The 21887-nt window shown below is 47.8% G+C and overlaps 1 protein-coding gene across 1 annotated transcript in view; it reads left to right on the plus strand.

The window, feature by feature from the left end:
* The first annotated feature begins 774 nt into the window (after positions 1-774).
* The window catches only part of PPM1F (protein phosphatase, Mg2+/Mn2+ dependent 1F), a 42868-nt gene continuing 21755 nt past the window's right edge, over positions 775-21887 (plus strand). The window contains exons 1-2 of the mRNA XM_084649504.1: positions 775-1059; positions 20935-21065. Of these exons, the coding sequence (XP_084505630.1) occupies positions 884-1059; positions 20935-21065 (307 nt within the window). The 5' untranslated portion in view covers positions 775-883. The remainder of the gene's footprint in view (positions 1060-20934; positions 21066-21887) is intronic.

Below are 21887 nucleotides of genomic sequence, written 5' to 3' on the forward strand. Positions count from 1 at the left end.
TGGACAATTTCCCATGTCCAAGAGGAATTTAAAAAGGGCAGCCCCAGGATCACCTACTGAAGCTCTGGGCATGGGCAGGCACAGGCAGGAGCCCAAGGGGGCAGTTGGCTAGCCTGCTTTCCAGTGAAAAGTTTGATCTAATCCTATACTCTGTGCTGGAGGATCAGCTTTTTCTAGTGGAAAAGGGGCAGGTTGCCAGCCCCAGCAGCAGCCCGGGCGGAGACTGGCTATGAGGTGGTGTGAGGCATTTAAAAATCCTTTGTAATATTTTGTTTCTTTGATGGAAATATTGAAAAGGGGGAGGGGGGGCAAAAAAAGGTTCTCGAGGTCAGCCCCCCCGCCCCCGGCTCTCCCTGGTCCCTGGCCAATGCTTAATTTGTAATGAGAGAGGTGCTGGGGCTCAAGCAATTTTTTACATTCAGAGCTGGTGCAGCAAGCCCAGAGCGGGGTGTGTGTGTGTGGGGGGGGGGGTGCTGTGAACAGCCCCGCCCAGAGGTGTCGGGGCTCATCCCTGGCAAGCCAGACTGGCGCAGACTAAGCCCTGGCCTTGGCAGAGCGGCAGCGGGCCCGCTCCCCCTGTGTAAACGCCCCCCGCAGTGAAGCCAGAGCTCCCCTCCCGCTTCGCGCCCATTCAGCTCGCGCTGCCCCTCCAGCAGCTCCTGCCCTTCCCCCACACACCAGTGGACCCCGCCCCCCCACGGCCGGGTGGCTCCTGGCCCCGCCCCCGGAGGCCCTGCCCCCTCCTCCGCCCGCCCCTTCCCTGGTGCCCTTAAAGCCGCCGTCAGGGGCGGTTGGTGGCCTCGCTCCCCCCTCCCCCTCTGGCGGTGGCGCGTGGCGCGCCCCGCTCCAGGCAAGGCGCCCGCCGGGCCGTACCAACGCGGCCATGGCCTTGCCCGCGGAGGCGGCCCGGGGCGTCCTGGGCTCCCTCCTGCGGGACTTCCCGTCCCCGCTGGGCCCGGAGGATCCCCTGCCCTGGAGCGCGCAGGGCAGCGCCGCCCTCAGCAGGGCCGAGGCGCCGGGGGAGCTGGCCGAGTTGGCCAGGAGCTTCCTGGGCTGCAGGTGAGAGCGGGGGGTTGCCAGGGGACTGTGCCTGTCAGCCGGGGGGGGGGCTGTGCCTGTCAGCCGGTGCTTGGGGGGGGGGGGGGAAGACAGTAGAGCTGGGGGGGGGCTGTGCCTGTCAGCCGGTGCTTGGGGGGGGGGAAGACAGTAGAGCTGGGGGGGCTGTGCCTGTCAGCCGGTGCTTGGGGGGGGGAAGACAGTAGAGCTGGGGGGGGGCTGTGCCTGTCAGCCGGTGCTTGGGGGGGGGGAAGACAGTAGAGCTGGGGGGGGGCTGTGCCTGTCAGCCGGTGCTGGGGGGGGGGGAAGACAGTAGAGCTGGGGGGGGGCTGTGCCTGTCAGCCGGTGCTTGGGGAGGGGGGAAGACAGTAGAGCTGGGGGGGGGCTGTGCCTGTCAGCCGGTGCTTGGGGGGGGGGGGAAGACAGTAGAGCTGGGGGGGGGCTGTGCCTGTCAGCCGGTGCTTGGGGGGGGGGAAGACAGTAGAGCTGGGGGGGGGCTGTGCCTGTCAGCCGGTGCTGGGGGGGGGGAAGACAGTAGAGCTGGGGGGGGGCTGTGCCTGTCAGCCGGTGCTGGGGGGGGGGAAGACAGTAGAGCTGGGGGGGGCTGTGCCTGTCAGCCGGTGCTTGGGGGGGGGGGAAGACAGTAGAGCTGGGGGGGGGCTGTGCCTGTCAGCCGGTGCTTGGGGGGGGGGGGAAGACAGTAGAGCTGGGGGGGGGCTGTGCCTGTCAGCCGGTGCTTGGGGGGGGGGAAGACAGTAGAGCTGGGGGGGGGCTGTGCCTGTCAGCCGGTGCTTGGGGGGGGGGAAGACAGTAGAGCTGGGGGGGGGCTGTGCCTGTCAGCCGGTGCTGGGGGGGGGGAAGACAGTAGAGCTGGGGGGGGGCTGTGCCTGTCAGCCGGTGCTGGGGGGGGGGAAGACAGTAGAGCTGGGGGGGGGCTGTGCCTGTCAGCCGGTGCTGGGGGGGGGGAGACAGTAGAGCTGGGGGGGGGCTGTGCCTGTCAGCCAGTGCTGGGGGGGGGGGAAGACAGTAGAGCTGGGGGGGGGGCTGTGCCTGTCAGCCGGTGCTTGGGGGGGGGGCTGTGCCTGTCAGCCGGTGCTTGGGGGGGGGGAAGACAGTAGAGCTGGGGGGGGGCTGTGTCTGTCAGCCGGTGCTTGGGGGGGGAAGACAGTAGAGCTGGGGGGGGGCTGTGCCTGTCAGCCGGTGCTTGGGGGGGGAAGACAGTAGAGCTGGGGGGGGCTGTGCCTGTCAGCCAGTGCTGGGGGGGGGGAAGACAGTAGAGCTGGGGGGGGGCTGTGCCTGTCAGCCGGTGCTGGGGGGGGGAAGACAGTAGAGCTGGGGGGGGGCTGTGCCTGTCAGCCGGTGCTGGGGGGGGGGAAGACAGTAGAGCTGGGGGGGGGCTGTGCCTGTCAGCCGGTGCTGGGGGGGGGGGAAGACAGTAGAGCTGGGGGGGGGCTGTGCCTGTCAGCCGGTGCTGGGGGGGGGGGAGACAGTAGAGCTGGGGGGGGGCTGTGCCTGTCAGCCAGTGCTGGGGGGGGGGAAGACAGTAGAGCTGGGGGGGGGCTGTGCCTGTCAGCCGGTGCCTGGGGGGGGGGGCTGTGCCTGTCAGCCGGTGCTTGGGGGGGGGGGAGACAGTAGAGCTGGGGGGGGGCTGTGCTTGTCAGCTGGGGTGGGCGGGGCTGCCAGGGGGCTGTGCCTGTCAGCTGGGGCGGGGGGGGGGAAGTGGGGCTGCCGGTCAGCTGTGGCGGGGGGGGGTGAAGACAGTAGAGCTGGGGGGGCTGGCGGAGGGCTGTGCCTGTCAGCCAGGGCTGGGGGGTACAGTAGAGCTGGGGACGCTGTGCCTGTTAGCTGGGGCTTGGAGGGCAGTAAAGCTGGGGGGAATGGGTGGTTGTGCCTGTCGGCTGGGGAGAACTGAAGGGGGCTGTGCCCATTAGCTGGGGCAGGGGGGACACAGTCGAGCTGGAGGGGGATGGGGAGGCTGTGCCTGCCAGCCAGGACGTGGCTGTGGGGACAAGGATGCCTGTGCCCGTCAGCCGGGGATGAGAGGGGCCTGTGCCCACTGCACGGGAGGGGAAGGAAAGGAGGGTGTTGTGCCCACTGGGGACGGGGGCTGTTAGTGGGGTTGGGGGTTTAAGTAATGTGGGTGTATGATTGGGTGGGTTGGTGCAGGAGAGCGAGGGGCTGTACCATGTCTCTTTTCTTATGCCCATGGGTTGGGGCACATGCTCTGTTTTTGGGAAGCACCGAGTAACTGGCTCTCTGCCCTATGCACTGCTGAAAACTGAGCCATGTGTATTGCGTGGACACTTCCAACTTTACATGGTGGGGTTGGGAGACCCTGTGTCCAGGGTGCCTGTGCAGGCTTGACAATGCCCCTTAAAGTCGTCTGGGGCATGAATCAGAAAGATAGTAACCCCATAGTAAGCAGTGAAACTGGTACAGGGTGACAAAGGTGTGCAGAGCTCCATTGGTGTAACTGCAGAGAGTGAAGCTCCATGCATGGAAACAGGAGTAATGGCGAGCCTAGGATAGGAAAATGTTGCTATCACCTGTTGAGTTGCACTGGTGTTCACCACACTGGGAGCTTTAGGTGGACTGGCATGTGTGATTAGACTTGCTCTGAGCCAGGTTACATGACATAATACACCAGCATCCTATTTGCACTAGGATTCCTAGTGTTGCTAATGTCCGTGGAACTTACCATCCCGCACATCTGTTAAGAAATCTTCAGAAAACATCTCTAACCTTGACAGGGTCCTTGCTATTGTTATTGTGCTATCTACTGCTTGAATTGGACTAAGTTTAAAGAGATGCTGTCTTGAAATCTAATTAGTATTAAAAAAACAAAACAAATGTAAACACAAGGTTTTTTAATACATATGCTCCTCTGACCCCTGCCAACTTTTGTAATTTTTACAGTCTCATTTTCTTTTTAAAATGTTTTTCTTTTTCCTTTGTGACAGACGCACATAAATGCGGGAAACTAAAAGTCCCAATCCTCCAACTGGATTTAAGCGGGTGAGCCTGCGATTTCAGAGTGGGTCTCAGTGGGTGCTGTGTTCTACCCGTGTGTAGATCCAGTTGCAGGATCAAGGCCTAAATGATTGACTCGGCATGGAACACAGCTCACTGTGCACAAAGGACTGTCAAATGCACAAAATAAACTGAAAAAACACAATTTTTCAGACTTACCCAAGCTGACTGCAGTTGAAGTATGATACTTCTAACTAGAATAGATACAAATATTTAGACAAAGTTGACATTGTCATTTTCAGCATCCAAGATTGCAGTTCTTAACAGCTTGCCATTATAAACTTACGCTGCTTTGATGATCCTACATCACAATTTCAAGGGAAATATTTTTTTCACCTTGATTCTAATTGGTGGAGGCTCCTTCTCATAGACTTATAGATTTTTAAGGCTTGAAGGGCCTATCATGATCATACAGTCTGACCACCTGCACGCTTCAGGAAACAGAACTCACCCACTCACTCATGAAGGAGGCCCATTAACCTCTGGCTTTGTTGTTGCTTTATAATTTAATCAGTAAATGATGATTCTCTACCCAGACAGAACAACCACATTATTTTATTGATGTAACCCTTTGACCTCTGATTCTCTTCCCTCCCATTGTCTGCCTACCTGTTTGTTACATTCTGTCTCTGGTAAGCACTTCAGAGTAGGGACCATATTTGATATGTTCTGCAAAGCACCTACCACAGTGTGTGCTTTATGGAAGGTAATAATTACAGGGGACTTGCAGAAGAATATTGTGGATTTATGTAGATCTTCACAGGTCTTCTAAATAAAAAGATGGCTTTGTGCTGTCAAAGCAGCTAGGAATTAATGAAGTGAAGAATGAGAGAAAATTAAGATTGCTTCCATTTAGGTACACACACCTCCCTAACGTGTAAACTGTGTATCCAGTTTTCGGGTGGGTATTTGGGGTTGGTGGGATGACATCGGGTAGGGTTTTCAAAAGCATCAAGGTCATTTAGGAGTACCAGTCCCATTAACTTTCTTAGCAACTTTTGCTCCCAAGTCACCTACGTGACTTTGAAATTCACACCTATTTGTTCAATGACATACCCAAGGCCCTAAAAGTGATCTGATTTGGGACTATCCTGGCCCCACTGTAGTGCTCTGACCTCTAGACCACACTTGTCTCTTTGACAAATGCAATGATTTTATTTTCAGCAGTTGAGTGCATAAAAAGCATAGCCTTGAAAGGATGTAAGTTTTCTCTGCAAAAGTCAAACATTTTAACATAATCCTTTAACTGTTTTTTAAAAAATGCAACTACAATATATTCCTCTAATATCAGTGGCCTAAAAGCTGCAATTGTCAGGCTATTATGACTGGTGTATTAGATTCATACTCTTGAGCTTTCCAACACCAAAAATGCAAATTAAGTCTCCAATTAAGGTCAGAAATGAAAAGTAGTGTAGTGATCTCAAGACAGTCCTCATTTATGAACTTGTGACTGAGCTGTCTTTGATCAGAGCACCGTTTAATGAAAGTGTTGTATTTTTAAGTTGGATCTGAAATACGTGGTGTGCGGTGTGATTTCTAAACTGTTAGGAGATTAGAGTAGTTTTGGATGTGCACTTTATGGATCCCACCAATGCACGGTGGTGCATGTCTTGAACAAACACCCAGCCAACTAATCACCAAGTGAACCAAGATGATGTTCCTAAAATTCTATGCAGGAAAAAGGAGCTTTCTGTGTTTTGGTCACCTGAAAAAGAACTAACTTTTAGGAATTGGGGCTTCTGCTAGTTATAGCTGCAAATTCAGTTCTGTTCTTGTGTGAATCAGTGGAAGTGGAGAGTCCATGCTGCTTTTGCAGTGCTTTCAACCTATCTGTCACTCATGTTGTTTACACAGAAAGGAGCTTTCCCTGTCAGTAGCAGAATTCTTCACATACCTGCCCTCCAGCCAGTTGTGATTACACAGCCTACATCTGAGAGTTCCTTGAGTCCCACAACCTCATTCTAATATTCCCCCCTCCCCCCCCAGGCTTATTTATTCCTGGTCTACTGCTAGAAAAATTATAGAATTATAACATTCAAAAACCAGTCGGAGAACACTTCAGTCTCTTTGGTCACTCAATTACAGACCTAAAAGTGGCAATTCTACAACAAAAAAACTTCAGAAACAGACTCCAAAGAGAGACTGCTGAACTGGAATTAATTCACAAACTGGATACAATTAACTTAGGCTTGAATAAAGACTGGGAGTGGATGGGTCATTACACAAAGTAAAAGTATTTCCCCATTTTTATTTCCCCCCCTCCCCTGCCCACCCAACCCTACTGTTCCTCTGACGTTCTTGTCAACTACAGGAAATGGCCCACCTTGATTATCACTACAAAAGGTCTCTCTCCCTCCCCTCCCCCCCCCCCCCCCCGCTGGTAATAGCTCACCTTACCTGATCACTCTCGTTACAGTGTGTATGGTAACACCCATTGTTTCATGTTCTCTGTGTATATAAACCTCCCCACTGTATTTTCCATTGAATGCATCCGATGAAGTGAGCTGTAGCTCACGAAAGCTTATGCTCAAATAAATGTGTTAGTCTCTAAGGTGCCACAAGTACTCCTTTTCTTAATACAAACTAGGTATCCTTTAGAGCGCACCAGCTGGATCTGCACACAGCAGTAGAGGACTTTACAGATCACACCTTTCTGGTGTGCTTTGCTGCACCACATAGACAAGCCCAGAATTCATGGACTGGCAGCATCCTTGTTTCTTGAGATTGCATCCAGTGTTGTTGTTTAGCAATCCAATGCAAGGAAAAACACTTGTTGCCTCTGGAGGTAGCCGTGTTCGGACATCCACCAGTGGGAGAAGGGTTTCTGTGGCACGGCTTTTGAGAGGAATGAGTGGAAAACTAAATGGGATTCTTCAGGTTCTATAAGGGACTCTGGACCACCAGTTTTGCAGTTTATGGTGAAGAAGCAGCTAGCTAGCTCAAGCCCAATCCAACTCTTGCTCTCGATACGCACTGTTGTCTTTATAGATGGCACTATGAATAATAGTTTTATATAGCTCTGTAGTTATACACATCAAATACTTTCCTTGTCTGAGAGATTATGCAGTCTGAGGCATTGATCCTGTAAAGACTTGCATGTGGGTTTAACTTTATACACTGTGAGTAGTGCGATTTAAGTCAACAGGATTGTTTGCATTCTGCCAAGTTAAACACATTCCTAAGCATTTGCAGAATGAGGGCTTGTGAGAACTTAAATAATACTCTTATATTTTTTTGTAGAATTTTTATTTGAAAAATATTTTCAGGTAAAAGCCACCTGCCATGAAGACTTATAGAAAATGGGTCAATGCGTAAGGAATCCAGAAATGCTTTCCAGTAGCTTTAAAGGTTTTAATTAATCTGAAACTTTTTTAATTTACACATACTAGAAAGTAAAGTGAAATGTGTCCCATCCTAGTATAGAAATGTTTCAGATTCCCTTTTTAAAGGAGCTGAAATTTATTAGAAGATGGTGGCTCTTTGGTTACACACAATATAAAACACAAGCAGGCTTCCTGTTTGAAGAGACTCTACTACAATAATTGTTGTGAGACTCCTCCTAACTTCCTGTTTTGACTGTCTCCCCAACCGCCAATGCCTTTCTGACTGTTTTTTTGGTTTTGTTTGTTTGCCAGTACATATTCACCACCCTGTTGATGGTTTTCAATAAATGTCAAATATTTCTGTTCTCAATAAGGGTTTGTCCTCTCTCTTTTCCCTTCAGTTAATGTTAGATTTCTTTTCCAGGCATTCTGGTTTCAAAAAAACACTTTTAAAAGGAAAATCTAAATTATTTTAATTTTGCCTCAAGATTAATTGTGACACCAGTTCCACTATTTCACAGTAATGCTCTGATCCAGCATTCCCGTTTTTCAAAGGGCGCGTTATGTGCTTTTTGTCTATTATTTCACCTTTTTCCCATTGCATCCCGATTTATTTTCCCTGACCGGGAGCCAAGTATTACTCAGAGATATGCAGATTGTCTTCTGTGATTGTCTTCTTTTCCTTCTGAGAGGAAAAAATAGTGCTGCCATACATCTGGTACAGAGTACAGTTGCATTGAGAGAGAGAATAACTGGAAGTGCCTGGAATTATCTCAGAACTGGAAATAAGTCTTGGGACAGGAAGGAAAATTATGCTTCTGACACTTGAAATCTTCAGTCCTTGTGCAATGTGAGCAAAATTTTCAAAAGCACCTAAGTTACACTGGGACTTAGGATAGGTGCTTTTGAAAATTTTACCCTATGTGTATAAATTGAAAGTCAATAAATAGGCTTCATTAGGCTTTTAAATACAAGATGGATCCTAGTCACTCTTGTGGTTTAGTCTTGATTAGCTTGTGATGTCTACAGATTCCTGGAATGTATTCCAGTGACATTATTCTTTAAATGAATTATATTTTAAATCCATAATAAAATCTGCTGCTCTAGGCTCAGGCTGATAGAGCCGCCTATTAAAGTTGCCTGACATTTCCTGTTATAAGCAACTGACAACAGGTTCTTTCTTATAACTTTGCCAAATATTAACCATTCGGGTTGAAGTTTTCCATGCTGGGTGTCTACCTCAGGATGGATGTTTTGGAAAACTTTAGCCAAAATGGTAAAGCAGTTTCCAAGAATGAGGCTAGGGAAAAATGTTTTCCCTATGTTAAATCCAGAGATCTTTTTTTTTTTTTGAAAAGCTGTAGCACCCCCCATTACTTGGTAGGAGGGACTTGCAATTGGGCAGGAGAGTGGTTTTTGTGTTTGGGCTTCTTGCTGTCCCCGTGAAAATCTGCCCACATTTGGCCAAGTTATAAGCATGTGAAAAATTGCACATGCTCTTTAGAGGTGACTTAGATTTTAGCAGTTAAATTCCCTAAAGAGCCAGTACACAGAACTCTAACGCATGGCAGAGCAGGACTTTTCCTGCAGTTGCAGCTCTGGGCTGCTGAGAGCCATATTGTGCCCCAGAACTGAAAGCAAAGATACTGTCTCTTTCTTGGGTTCTCAGGGCCAGACTGCACCCCCCCCCCAATGCTGGGCCCAGGTAATGTGGAGGAGGAAGCTACCTGATCTGAATGCAAAGAGGAGAAGAGTCACACCTATGCAGGGAGAGCAGATTGGGACAAGGAGCTTGAAGGGGAAGGGGGCTGTGAGCTGTGGGTGGAGGATGGGAGAAATAACTGTGACTGTCTGGGAAAGGAAATGGACTTGGAATCAGGGAGAGAAATAGGATCACAGTAGCTCTGGGAGCCAGTAGGAAAGGGAGGGCTGAGATGCACTGGCTGGGCAAAACGAGACTGGAGCTGAGAAGCATTTGGACAAGGGGAAGAAGGTGATAGATCTGATGAGGAGCCAAGGTGCAGAGAAGGAAGATTGTGATAAGGAGCTGGAAGGTTGAAAGGGGAACTTGGGATGCCTGGGCAAGGAGAGTGGGACAGGAATTCTGGACAAATGAGGCAAGGATTTGCTATGGTAAAAATAGTATGTTAAAAGAACATTATTCAGGTTGTAAGGCAAGCACTCAACAATTAGGAAATGTGGGAATTCAGGTTGTCAGTGTTTGCTTTGGTGTAATTATGTATATAAAGAGAAAATGATCTCTTGTCCCTATACCTCCCCTGAATCCTCCTTAATGGCTCTTTCTCATACCTCCTTTTTTGGGTGATGCTGGTAACTCTTTTTTGACACAACCTCTGCTTTCAGTAGCACTGTGATCCAGTAGTTTCAGTATATGTGTGTGTATATATATATATACACACACACACACACATTGCGACAAAGTTCCTGCTCTACCTTGGTGGATCTTGCACTTATTGGCGGATTTGCTCACCTTGGAGCTTCATGGCAGCCCTCAGCTTGGCCGTTTTTCTGAACCCACAGTCCAGGTCGACTCCTCCTGTGTCTGACCAGGAGTTGGGAGGATCTGCGGGGAATCCGGGCCTGCCCTCTACTCCAGGTTCCAGCCCAGGGCCTGTGGAATGCAGCTGTCTAGAGTGCCTCCTGGAACAGCTGTGCAACAGCTACAACTCCCTGGGCTACTTCCCCATGACCTCCTCCCAACACCTTCTTTATCCTCACCATAGGACCTTCCTCCTTGGTGTCTGATAATGCTTGTACACCTCAGTCCTCCAACAGTCCATGTTATCACTCTCAGCTCCTACTGCCTCTTGCTCCCAGCTCCTCACACGCACACCACAAACTGAAGTGAGCTCCTTTTTAAAACCCAGGTGCCCTGATTAGCCTGCGTTAATTGATTCTAGCAGCTTCTTGATTGGCTGCAGGTGTTCTAATCAGCCTGTCTTAATTGTCTCCAGAAGGTTCCTGATTGTTCTGGAACCTTCCCTGTTACCTTACCCAGGGAAAAGGGACCTACTTAACCTGGGGCTAATATATCTGCCTTCTATTGCTCTCCTTTAGCCATCTGACCCTGTCACAACATATAATACAGTAATGCAAAGTATTTAGCGACATTACAAATATCATAATGGAATGTAGTGGGCGTACCAACATTGTTTTCACAGCAAGCCTTTAGAATAAGAGTGACTCATCCAGGAGTTACAGATTGTTGGTGATATCTCACGTGAAGCATGACTTTACAAACTATTCTTTCTGTATTTGGTGGGAACTGCTGTACTCTGTAGTAGCATGATTGGAGGAAATCATGGGATTAACAGAAATGGCTGCCTCTTCTAGAAACCCCATTGTTCACACTAATCAATGGTATTGTTGGAATCAGAAGCATCTTTTTAGAGTCCTGCACACAAGATGAAAATGACATAAATAGTAATGTGATGTCATTTATTAACACAGCTTGCTAAAATAACCAGTGCATTGGCAGGTCTATACTACGGGGCTAAGTCGACCTAAGTTACGTGAATAACGTAGCTGGAGTTGACGTACCTTAGGTTGACTTATTGCAGTGTCTACACCGTGCTGGGCTGAAGGGAGAAACTCTCTCATCAACTTACCTTGTGCTTCTCGTTCTGGTGGAGTACCAGTGACGATGGGAGAGTGTATGCCAGTCGATCTAGCGGGTCTTCCCTAGACCCAAGCGTCGATGCCCCAGTAAGTGGAGACAAGCCCTAATAGTTGTTTGTGGCCAATGAAGCAGAATTTTGCCTTGGCTGCTTCCACTTCAGACTTGCAAAGTTAACTTTTTTTTATTGCAGATGATTCATCCATAATTAATATGTGCTAAAATTCCTTTACCACCACAGCTGGGTTGGGATTAATACAATTATAGTGAGTATATTCGTATAAACCATTATTGTATTCCCTCTGTCATCTTTCAAACTGGTATCTTTGTCGTGATGAGATGGAAAAGTTCCACATCAGAACAGCTATGAGATTATCAGTTTTGCCAGAAGAAATGTTCAAAAGTCATTTAAGCCATGTTATGTTTTCCAGCTTTTCTCTGCAAACATGAGGACTAGAAACTTACTTCATTTTTTTAAATGGAAGTGGAGATCTCTGCTAATCGTATGCTTTCAGGGGATTTAAGTATAACATCAAATATCATGAGACTCATGATCATGAGAGTTGGTAACACTGGATATTGCTTGGTTTGGAGCTCTTGTTTGGATTAAATCTGAACACGTGTTTGCATGATATCAGGAGATCAGCATCTAAATTGGAGACACTGTGCTGTTTTCTGTTGGGGACAAAAAAAAAATCTTAGGGTATTGGGTTTGCCATCTTAGATCAGTGTCATATCATATCATAGTCCAGCTTTCCCCCATTTCTCAGGAATAAGTTTAGCTGGTTTTTGCACCAGAGTCCTTTATGTACATTTGATGGCTGGCAGCAGATAGACTGAGCTGTGTAATATTTCCATTCTTGCCCCCACTCAGCTTTGGCCTGTGGAAGTTGAATAAGAATTTTGCCCCTGGTAATGCTGTGCTTGTGTTCATGTATTAAATAGAAATGCACAATAAATTATGAGTTGCATCCAGAGAAGAGCAGATTGCTAAAAAGGATCTCTGGTCTTGGCAGACACAATGTAATATAAATGCTGGTGCCATCGAGCCAAGTAAGTAGCTAAATTCTATCAATTTTTCCATGTTTAGTTTGATTTCCTTTCTATTTTAAACACACAAAAATATAGACCATTTGTCCATCTCTTTAAATTTGGCATGGCTCAAGCTGTTGCTGTGCATGATGTGCTGACCACTTCTTCCCTAACTAGGAGCAGCTTTCCAGGCTGGCTGATGCCATGCTCAACAAGGCCTTTGGATATGGTGGTGGAAAACTGCAGAGTTCAGCTGCAGCTGTAATTTCTTGCCCCCTACCTAGACCCAAGTGTTTGCCTGTGTCATCTTCTGAAACATGCTTACTGCTGAAGGAGTTGGTGGCAGGACAATACTGTAGAACTTGATACTGACAAAATAATGCATAATTGAGCGCTCCGCGCAGAGTAGCGCTCATCAATACAGGTAACTGGTTTCTGGCAAACTTGACCCATTGCAAGTAGAAAACAGAAAATAGACTAGACAGCTCACCTAAGAAGTGACCAGTGCACTGTGGGATTCTGTGAACTGCCAGAAGTTGTGTAAAATACATTGATTTATTTTGATCCTTGGAAAAACTAATTCAGTTTTCCACTTGTAGAATTTGCAGGCTCTGCTCCAGTAGTTTGTATGAAATTACTCTGCTTCTGTTGAAATCGTTGTTATCCTAAATGTTATGTTCCACTTCTGAACAGTGCCATTTAGTTCATAGCCATGGGTGGGTGGCTGTCTTGGGGCAGGGCTTCTACTGCAGAGAAGTCTCTACATGCATCTGTCAGTTACAATTCTGAACATTCCCAAAGGGGAGGGGATGCTTCTAAGTTAAAAGAAAAGGAGTACTTGTGGCACCTTAGAGACTAACCAATTTATTAGAGCATAAGCTTTCGTGAGCTACAGCTCACTTCATCAGATGCATATCGTGGAAACTGCAGCAGACTTTGTATATACACAGTTAAGTTAAGAGAGCCAACCCCCATGTGACTCTTTAAAATGTTAATTGATACATAGCAATTCTGTGCCCCACACCACAAGGCTTGGGCTTCACTTTATGGCTCACAGAGGGAAGGTTAATAACAGATGTTACTGGGTTGTTGTTTTTTTCCCCAGGGAGTTTTATAATCTCTCAACCCCTTACTGTGATCAATAACCTGTCACCATCTAGGACTTGGAATCAGACTTCTTCAGTGAGAGCTGTATTCCCCTTGGAATTGACTCAGCAGAGAATGGATGAGGTGGGAAGGGCGGGGATTGTTTATCCCCTCCTCCCCAACATGTTATGTGTGTTTGAGTTTTGTTGATCTTGCTCTTGGGAATGAAGAGGGAATGGTGGGTGGTTCTTTAGTAGTATCTACTTTCTATAAGGCTGTTATCAAAATATAGATACTTCAGCCAGCAATAATAGAGATTCTGAAGATCAGACCCTGAAGTCTAGTCTTTGACAGTTTTGTCAGAAAAGAATCCTATGGTGATTATTTTATTTTTCCAGCTGGATGAAAACCGTTCTGAGAGAAGATGAAAATTCTATCTTTAAAATCCCTCATTCTCCTCCTTTCCCTGTGTGTTTTAAAGACCAGGAAAACATTGATCACAAAAGTCAACAAGTGGGCTGCTGAAATTGTGTAGTAATCATTTTCTGTCATCTAGGAACATTCAGCTGTTCTCTTTTTGACTGATGTTTGTATCTTGCCTAGTGCAATAGGGCTCCAACCTTAATCAGGGCATTTGGGTGTTACCACAATATAAATAGGTAATGACCATTAGATTCACTTGAATGAAAATGTTCTGCAGTTAATTACAAGGCAGGAGGGGAGGAATATTTTATTAAGGACCGCTTTTGTTTCCTAGACGATTTCTGATCTGGAAATGCTGTCACTTCCCTTCCAAGCAGAGAATCCATCTACACTTTTTCAGACTGCCCCCGCCAATCTTCTGTTCTCTTAACAAAAACTTCTATCTAATATGTTTAGACTTTTATACCATGCTCATCACAGCAGTATTAGTGTGACTCCATGTATTTGAACATCTAGAATAGCTCCATATGAGTTTCTTGGACAAGGGCAAGTGGCCAGCATACCATTCTCTGATATATATATATATCCATTAAATCAGTAGTTCTCAACCAGGGGTCTGGGGCCCTTAGGGGGTCTTGAGCAGGACCAGCATTAGACTTGCTGGGGCCCAGGGCAGAAAGCTGAAATCTCACTGCATGGGGCTGAAGCCCAGCCACCCGGGGTTGAAGCTGAGACCTGAGCAATGTAGCTTCATGGGGGCCCTGTGGCATGGGGCCACAGGCAATTGCCCTGCTTGCTACCACCTAACGCCACCCTGGCTCTGATAGGCAGAAAACCAGTTATTGTGGCACAGATGGGCTGTGGAGTTTTATATCATGTTGGGGGGTCCTCAGAAAGAAAAAGGTTGAGAACCCCTGCATTAAACTTCACAGGTACAGTCGGGAGCCTCTTATCTGTCTGGTCGTATAACAGAGATGATCTTCTGAAAGTATCACATGGGGCGATTGAGACAGGGAGGAAGAATCTAAACTAGATTTTTAAAAGAGCCAGGAGGACTTGGGGCTTTAGGTATTGATCAGTCTTTGCAAGTCCTCATGCCACCACCTACTAAGTTGTGTAGAGCTTGTTTTTCCCTGTATAGCACACCAGAGAACAGCTGTTCAGAGTCTGCCATCTGTTGCACAATTCTCAGTTCTAAAGCAGCTGTAATCTGTGGGCACAGAGCACAACAGAAGGTCGGTATCGTGCTTTCAGAACCTTTCCGAAAGTGTCATAATTGGGGCAGTGACTCTGGAGAAGATAGCGAGTCTGCATCCGATCGAGGATCCGCAATAATTATCTGTGGATATCCGCAGATTTGCAGGGCTATACGCTGGGGGCCAAGCTGAGGCTCTGAGGCATCCCCCCCTGCCAGAGCCCAGTCGGGGACAGCCATGTGGGCAGCTGTGGGGAGCCCGCGCGGAGTCGCAGACCCTCCACCTGCCCTCGGCTGGGCAGGGAGCCTGGAGGGCTGGGACACGGCTGGGGGATGCTCTCAGCTCTCCCCTCCCCTGCAGCTCCCCAGCTGGGCTCCATGCTGGTGAGGGCGAGGGGAGACCTGTGGAGCTGCCCGGGGGGCTGCTTGGGCCCCCAAGCCAGGGCAGGTGGAGGGTCTGTTGCAGGTCCCCACAGCTGCCCACTTGGCTCCTACAATGGCTGGGCTGCGGCTCTGAGCCGGCCGGAGCTGGGTTGGGGAGAGCCGCGCGGGGAGCTGCGGTGGACCCTCCACCCGCCCTGGGTGGGGGGCCCAAACAGCCTGCTGCCCAGTGTCCCAGCCCCCTGCCCAGGGCAGGTGGAGGGACCCAGGCTCCACACAGCTGCCAGCGTGGCTGTCCTGGACCCAGCTCCAGCTGTGAGGCGGCTTGGAGTTGCAGCCCAGCCATGATAAGAGCTGTGGAGCTGCAGCAGACCCTCCACCTACCCTGGGTGGGGGGCCAAAGCAGCCACCTGCCCAGTGTCCCTGCTTCCCTGCCCCCCAGGCCCTCTGCCCAGGGTAGGTGGAGGGACCCAGGCTCCCCACAGCTGCCCGCGTGGCTCTCGCAGACCTGGCGGGAGGGGGGAGGGAAGTGGCGCCAGCCATTTTAATAGCCGGGCGGGCAGCTGTGGGGAGCCGTGGCGGACCCTCCACCTGCCCTGGACTTGGGGCCCGAGCAGCCCCCTGCCCAATGTCCATACCCCCGAGACCCTCCGCCTCGAAGACAAAACAAGACAGATACACATACAAGAGGGAAGAGAAAAGAACAGCAAAGATATAAAATGCAGCTTCTGTCTCTGGTGTTCTCTTGCAACTTCACTGCTGGAAAAACACTGGCACACACATTTGTCTTATCAGCCACTCAGACTTGACACATTGGTACCAGCATTGGGCTGCTTGGGGCATTGCTTTTAGCTGCCTCTTTCGCAGGCTTACAGTGGTATTGCAAAATATGCAGGCTTGCCTGACTAAACCAGACACTAATTAGACAGAAAGAAAAAGGAGAGCGAGAGGACAAATTTGGGGACAAGGGAAGGAGACAGTGTCACATCCCAAGTTGTGTTCAGGATTTAGCCAGAGCCGGTGGATGAGGTGGTGTCATCTGGGTCCTTCTCTAGGGTCTGGTCTGGTCAGGATGTGTCTCAGGATTAGGATGAAGAAGGTCTGGGGTCCCAGGAGATGGTGGGGGGTGGCAGTCTTGGTGGGGAAATGTGCTCCTTCTCCTTGTCTTGTCTTCCAGTCAGCCAGCATTGCAGTTTTCCCTTCTGCTAATTTTCATCCCCCAAAGTCTCGTTGCTTTTTAAAATTCCCAAAAGGGGTGGGTGGAATAGCCAATCTCCTCATTATTTTGTCCACCAATAGGTCTAATTTCTGACATGCCAGTTTTGGTCAATTGATTTCCAGTGCTCTACTCCTCTTGTTTACCAGTCATACTACTCAAGAACAGTGTTAAGATTACCCGTAAAACCTTTTCAGTTTAAATTAATTGTCTTTCTATCTCCTTGCATCTTTTCTTAAACAATTTTATATAACAGGTCATTGTGACAACTTATGAACTGTCATTCACTTTTTACAGTTGAGCTTACAATTTAGGTAAATTGTAAACCGAGTTATCACAATAGTCCACCTCCTGTTAGACCTGCTGAATTAGTCATGGTTGATACCAGGGATCTGTAGCCCAGGTTCTCCTGGTCTGAGAGTATGTAAATTGCAAATTCCACCCTTAGCGGTAAAGGCCTGGGGCTTGGCCCCGTGGGGTGCATACAGAGAGAGCATCCCTGCAAAAAAACAGCAGGTGTAGCCTACCAAGGGACCGTGAACACAGGCACTGTTTCTGCTCCCAATTCCTCCTCTTCTAAATCAGCTCCTGTTCCTCCATACTATCTCTCTCCCAGGAGAAGAGAGACTGATTGTAACTGTCCATTGCTCCCTTCCTCAGTTAACCAAATATATATAAATTTTTTGGTTAATCTTCTGCTTTGGAGCAGGTGGGGCTGGAGCCTATTAATATCTAATTTGAATCTCAAACACCACTGCCATGCAGGTAACTTCATATGAGCTAAAGTAAAGAGGAGGCAAGGTAGATAGTCAGCTTCACCTTGATCGATTGGTTCGTGTTGTTGTAGCCAGTCCTTCAGCCACCCACTGGCTAGGCTGTCAATGGCACAGGACACCTGATCAGCATAGTGCACCAAAGCCCAGAACAACCTTAGTGATCCATCAGCCTCCCAAATAGCTGGGATTACAGGCACGTGCCACTGTGCCCGGTTTGATAGATAGTGCTGCTAGTAAAACCCTATAAAATGTAGCTCAGAACATCTAGGTTCATTTCAGGTCAAAAAAGGACACTGCAAAGCTATTTTTTCCACATCTCACTTGGCAGTGTCCTGCTCTGCTTCCTGAAAATGCTAAGGAATCTTCAGTGAATTTCCTTTTGGGAGCTGAGTGGTAATTGGCAAGAATGCAAGGATGTGACATGATGGTTTGTAATTCTTTTCCTTTACTTGGAGGGCAGAATCTACCAAGAATGTTGCACGCTTCCTGTGATTAGAGGTCTCAGTGAGACTTGTGCATTACAGCATTTCCTGTGCTTTAAAGTTGTGTCTAGGGTCCAGCCCATACTGAGCCAAGGCTTTTGAAGGTAGAACAAAAGCCATGCCTGAAACCAAAGTATTGAACACTATTCTAATGTCAACTAGAAATCTGGTTTAGCTTTCAAATTCCATTCACAAGGCACCATAGGTAAGTCTAGAAAAGATCCTTAACTGTGGCTCTTAATGGCCATTAAAGTATACTGTGATTTCTCTTCTTGTTTCACCCATTTTCTTTCCTGCTGTTTTCCTCATAATATTTTCTGTTTCCATCTCTGGAGATAGAACTTATATTGACACTTAATCATGGTACAAACACTTGCACCATTTCTAGGCTAAGATAAAAGGTGTGATGCTAGAATATCTTAGGTAACATGTTCTAACTAATACGCTTGAAATATCTAATGTAGACAAGCTATCTGGCTGAATGAAAGCTCAGGTGGGAGTATAGGCTTTAACTTGATCAGCCTAGCACAGGTTAATGTATATGCTACTTTGTCTAGACTAGACTTTTCGAACACGTTAGTGTAGACAAGGCCTATGATGTAAAGGTGCTACCGCCTAAGTCGATGTAAGTTACGTTGCTCAGAGGTGTGAACCCCCCAACCCACCCAGAGCAACATAACTTACATTGATTTAGCATGGTGTAGACGCTGCTTGATGTCGGCGGGGGACACTCTCCTGGTCACATAGCTTCCACCTCTCGTTTACATAGAGTAAATTACATTGATGGGAGAGCGTTCTCCTGTCCATGTAATGTGTCTTCACTGGACATGCTAAATCGGTGCCGCTGCATGACTTCCTCATGCTATGCTTTGTTCTGCAATGCAGAGACTAGCTGTGCAGCTGACAGTTGCTGAAGCATTCTTGCACTCATGTTGTTTTGAATTCTCCTTCCTTCCTCCTTCCCCCCCACAAAGATGCAGCAGCTCAAAAGGGGGAGAAGTAGAACATTTTCAGCTTAACACTTTCCTACTGCTGTTGCATTTCTACGTAGGTTGACTGCATTTCTCGTCTGCAAGGTGGTCTTGAAACTTCCAGTTGTCCATTTTGTCAGCGCAGTCATGCAAACCTATTCCTAGTAAGCAGATGTGATTTGCTTTTGTCTGTTTAGATTGGATAGGAAAACAAAGACCTTTTCAGGCTTAACCATGCACTAAAAGAAATGGCAAAGTAGCTTCTGGTTTTGGCAAGAAAGCTTTGAAATGAAAGGAGGACTGCAAATACGCTTCTGTGCGTTTTTGGAGTACTGAAGGCACTCTCAAACTAAAGTAGGACATCGTTGCTACAGAACATTGCATAAAACAAGCTTCTATATTAGCAGCCAGCTGACCTGCATGAAGATTTGTTTGCAGTAGCAGGAGGTACACATGGCCATGAATACTTGACAAAGTCTGCTTTTCAGCAAGGATTTTTGAAATACAGTAAAAGCTGTTTTATCCGGCATGTTGGGTGAAGGGGGGGTGCTGGTAAGTGAAAAATGCCAGCTATATAAGAGGAAGGAAGATTGGGTGTGGGAGGGGGTCCGGGGGGCGCTCACTTCAGGCAGCTCCCCACAAGTGGCGACCTGTCCTAGCTGCTCCTAGGCAGAGACATGGCAGGCAGCGCTGCACACTGCCCGAGCGCCGGCTCCGCATCTCCCACTGGCCAGGAACCACAGCCAATGGGAGCTGCGAGGGTGGCCCCTGCGGGCGGAGGCAGTGCACAGGTTGCTGCTTGTGGGGAGCCACCTGAGGTGAGCATCCCCCAGATATGGGACCTCGCACCCCTCCCCCCAAGCCCCCCAACCCTTTGCTGGCCCCGTGCCAACCAGGCTATAAACCGGACTTTCAATGAAGATCAGAAGTGCTGGTTTCTAGAGATTTCCGATTGGTGAAGTGCTGGATAAAATCGCTTTTACTGTACATTTGAGCTCATAGTTCCTAGTGGTGCTAAAAATGTTCTTTTAAGATTTGAAAACTGGGGTTTGAATCTTTATAGAGCATTTATTATGTTAAAGCCAGCCAATTTATGCAGGCCTTCCCAAACTCTTTCCAGGAAACCCCGCTCCCACCCAAACCTGTCCTTGACCTGATCCAGATAGCTTACCATTTTACTTCTTTGGATGCAGTGTTAATATCCTGTCGATATCCAGAGACTCTCAGAGCCATGTTTGAAGTCCTGTGTTCATGAACTTCTTCGTTCCCAGTAGTGTTTTTATTTCACTGCCTCTCCTCCCAGAGATCCTCGGCAGTGAATTCTTGATACCTGCTACAAAGATATATTGCATATGAAATGATTATTTTGCAGTCACACAACTTTAAAGTTGGAACAGGCTTCCCTTGAATCTGCAAATTTATTATTTAAAGCCTTATCACGAGTCTCTTGTGTGTATCATATAAAACTCTCATTATGCATGTAGTATATCTGTTTAAAGCCTCATCCCCAGTGGACACTCTCTTTTCAGTTCCACTCTGCACTGGTTTTGTGGAGCCTCCGCTCAGGAGAACCTGGGGACTGGAATGCTAGAGGCAAAACATTCCAACCTCTCTCTGACCTATGCTGTGCTAAGATGTTACACTTTGCACAAAAATTCAGTCACCTTTCCCTTCACCTGTCCAAAGTGTATTGGAGCTCTGGATGCTATGTGTTTAGTGATGTGCACATACCATACACTGGGATTCTAATATGCTTTGTAATATCACAATGGATAATTATCCACATTTCAAGCAAGAAATCAGCAAAAACCCACCAAAAGAAATGAGTACTGGGGGTGGGAAGGTGAATAACTCCTATCATATCTGTTTAAAAATAAAGAAGACATGGCACACAGTGAGAGAAGCAGAGTGCATGAGCTCAGTCCTAACAAGGCTCTGTAGGTAACAGTTCCCATCACAGAATGCAAGAGCACAAGATGCAGTCTGTGATTGAAAGAGTTAAAAATGAGGCAGCAGTTCGAAATCACACTTCATGCACCTCTGGCCCCTGCATTCTCAAGGGAACTGCTATCTTTGAATCTAAACTGAGTTTAGAGACTTATAAAGGTCTTTGTATACTACAAATACTGGTAATACTAAAGTGTGACACTTGTTTTCGGTTGTCTCTGGAGACTATTAAAGTTACATCCCTGACCAGGAGTCACAATTATTGGTAGCTGCTGGGGCTTTCTAACTTTTTGAGCCATGAGGTTGCTGACTTCAGGAAGGCCACGGTTCAGTTTAAATTTAATACAATATATTTCTTTTTTTCTTTTCCTCGCATCAGGAATGCACCGCCTCTTCTTGCAGCATCTTTGATCCACGCTGCAATTGACAAAGTGCTACAGACTGATCTTTCTGTTTTTAAGAAGCAGAGTGTGGAAGAGGAGAAAGAGGGAGACCAGAGGAAGTTCACCTGTAAGTATAATATCCCTCTGTGGATTTCCACAGGTTGTCTGCTGGAACACTTGTAATTTGAAATACTTCCTGGAGTACCTGGTGGGATGTTTTGGCAAGCAAATAGGGAGCAGAGCGTTTATCGCTCTTACAGAATGTGGGATGAAGGATGACTTTGTGGTCAAGGTGCAAGCATGGAGTCGAGACCTGGATCAAGACTTTCAAAACTGATTAGTGATTTGGGGTGTCCAATAAAGAGGCGTGATTTTTCAGAAACTGCTAAGCTACCTACTTCCTGAAAATCAGAGTTGAGTCACATTGGAAGGAGTAACTGCACTCTAGCTCTTTTGTTGCTAAATGGAGAGACTTCTGTGAAGAGTTGATTGTCAGTCTTTCTTGAGGAGTTAACCTTTTGTAATTTTGAAGTACGTTTGTTTCTTTACACGAGTAACCTTTTCAATGATTAGCTAATGGTAGTCCATTAATGTGCCTTTTCAGTCCACATTGGAATCAGTGGGGTCTCTACTACGCAGCTACATTAAACATCATAAGTACAACCCATTTAAATCTTTGAGCATCTCTGCCCACACGCAGGGTCAAGATGACAGCACCTATGGTCACTCTTGAGCCTGCAAGTGTCAAAACCCCAGGCCCTTACATTTGGTGAAACAACTACCTGAAGGGGCGGGGGGTTCCAACGGGGATGGAGCTCAGCTGTTCTCAGTGGTGGCAGACGACACAACAAGGAGCAATGGTCTCAAGTTGCAGTGGGGAAGATCTAGGCTGGATATTAGGAAACACTGTTTCACTAGGAGGGTGGTGAAGCACTGGAATGGGTTACCT

This window comes from Lepidochelys olivacea (assembly GCF_965140295.1).
Source record: "Lepidochelys olivacea isolate rLepOli2 genome assembly, chromosome: 15".
NCBI classification, from domain to species: domain Eukaryota; kingdom Metazoa; phylum Chordata; order Testudines; family Cheloniidae; genus Lepidochelys; species Lepidochelys olivacea.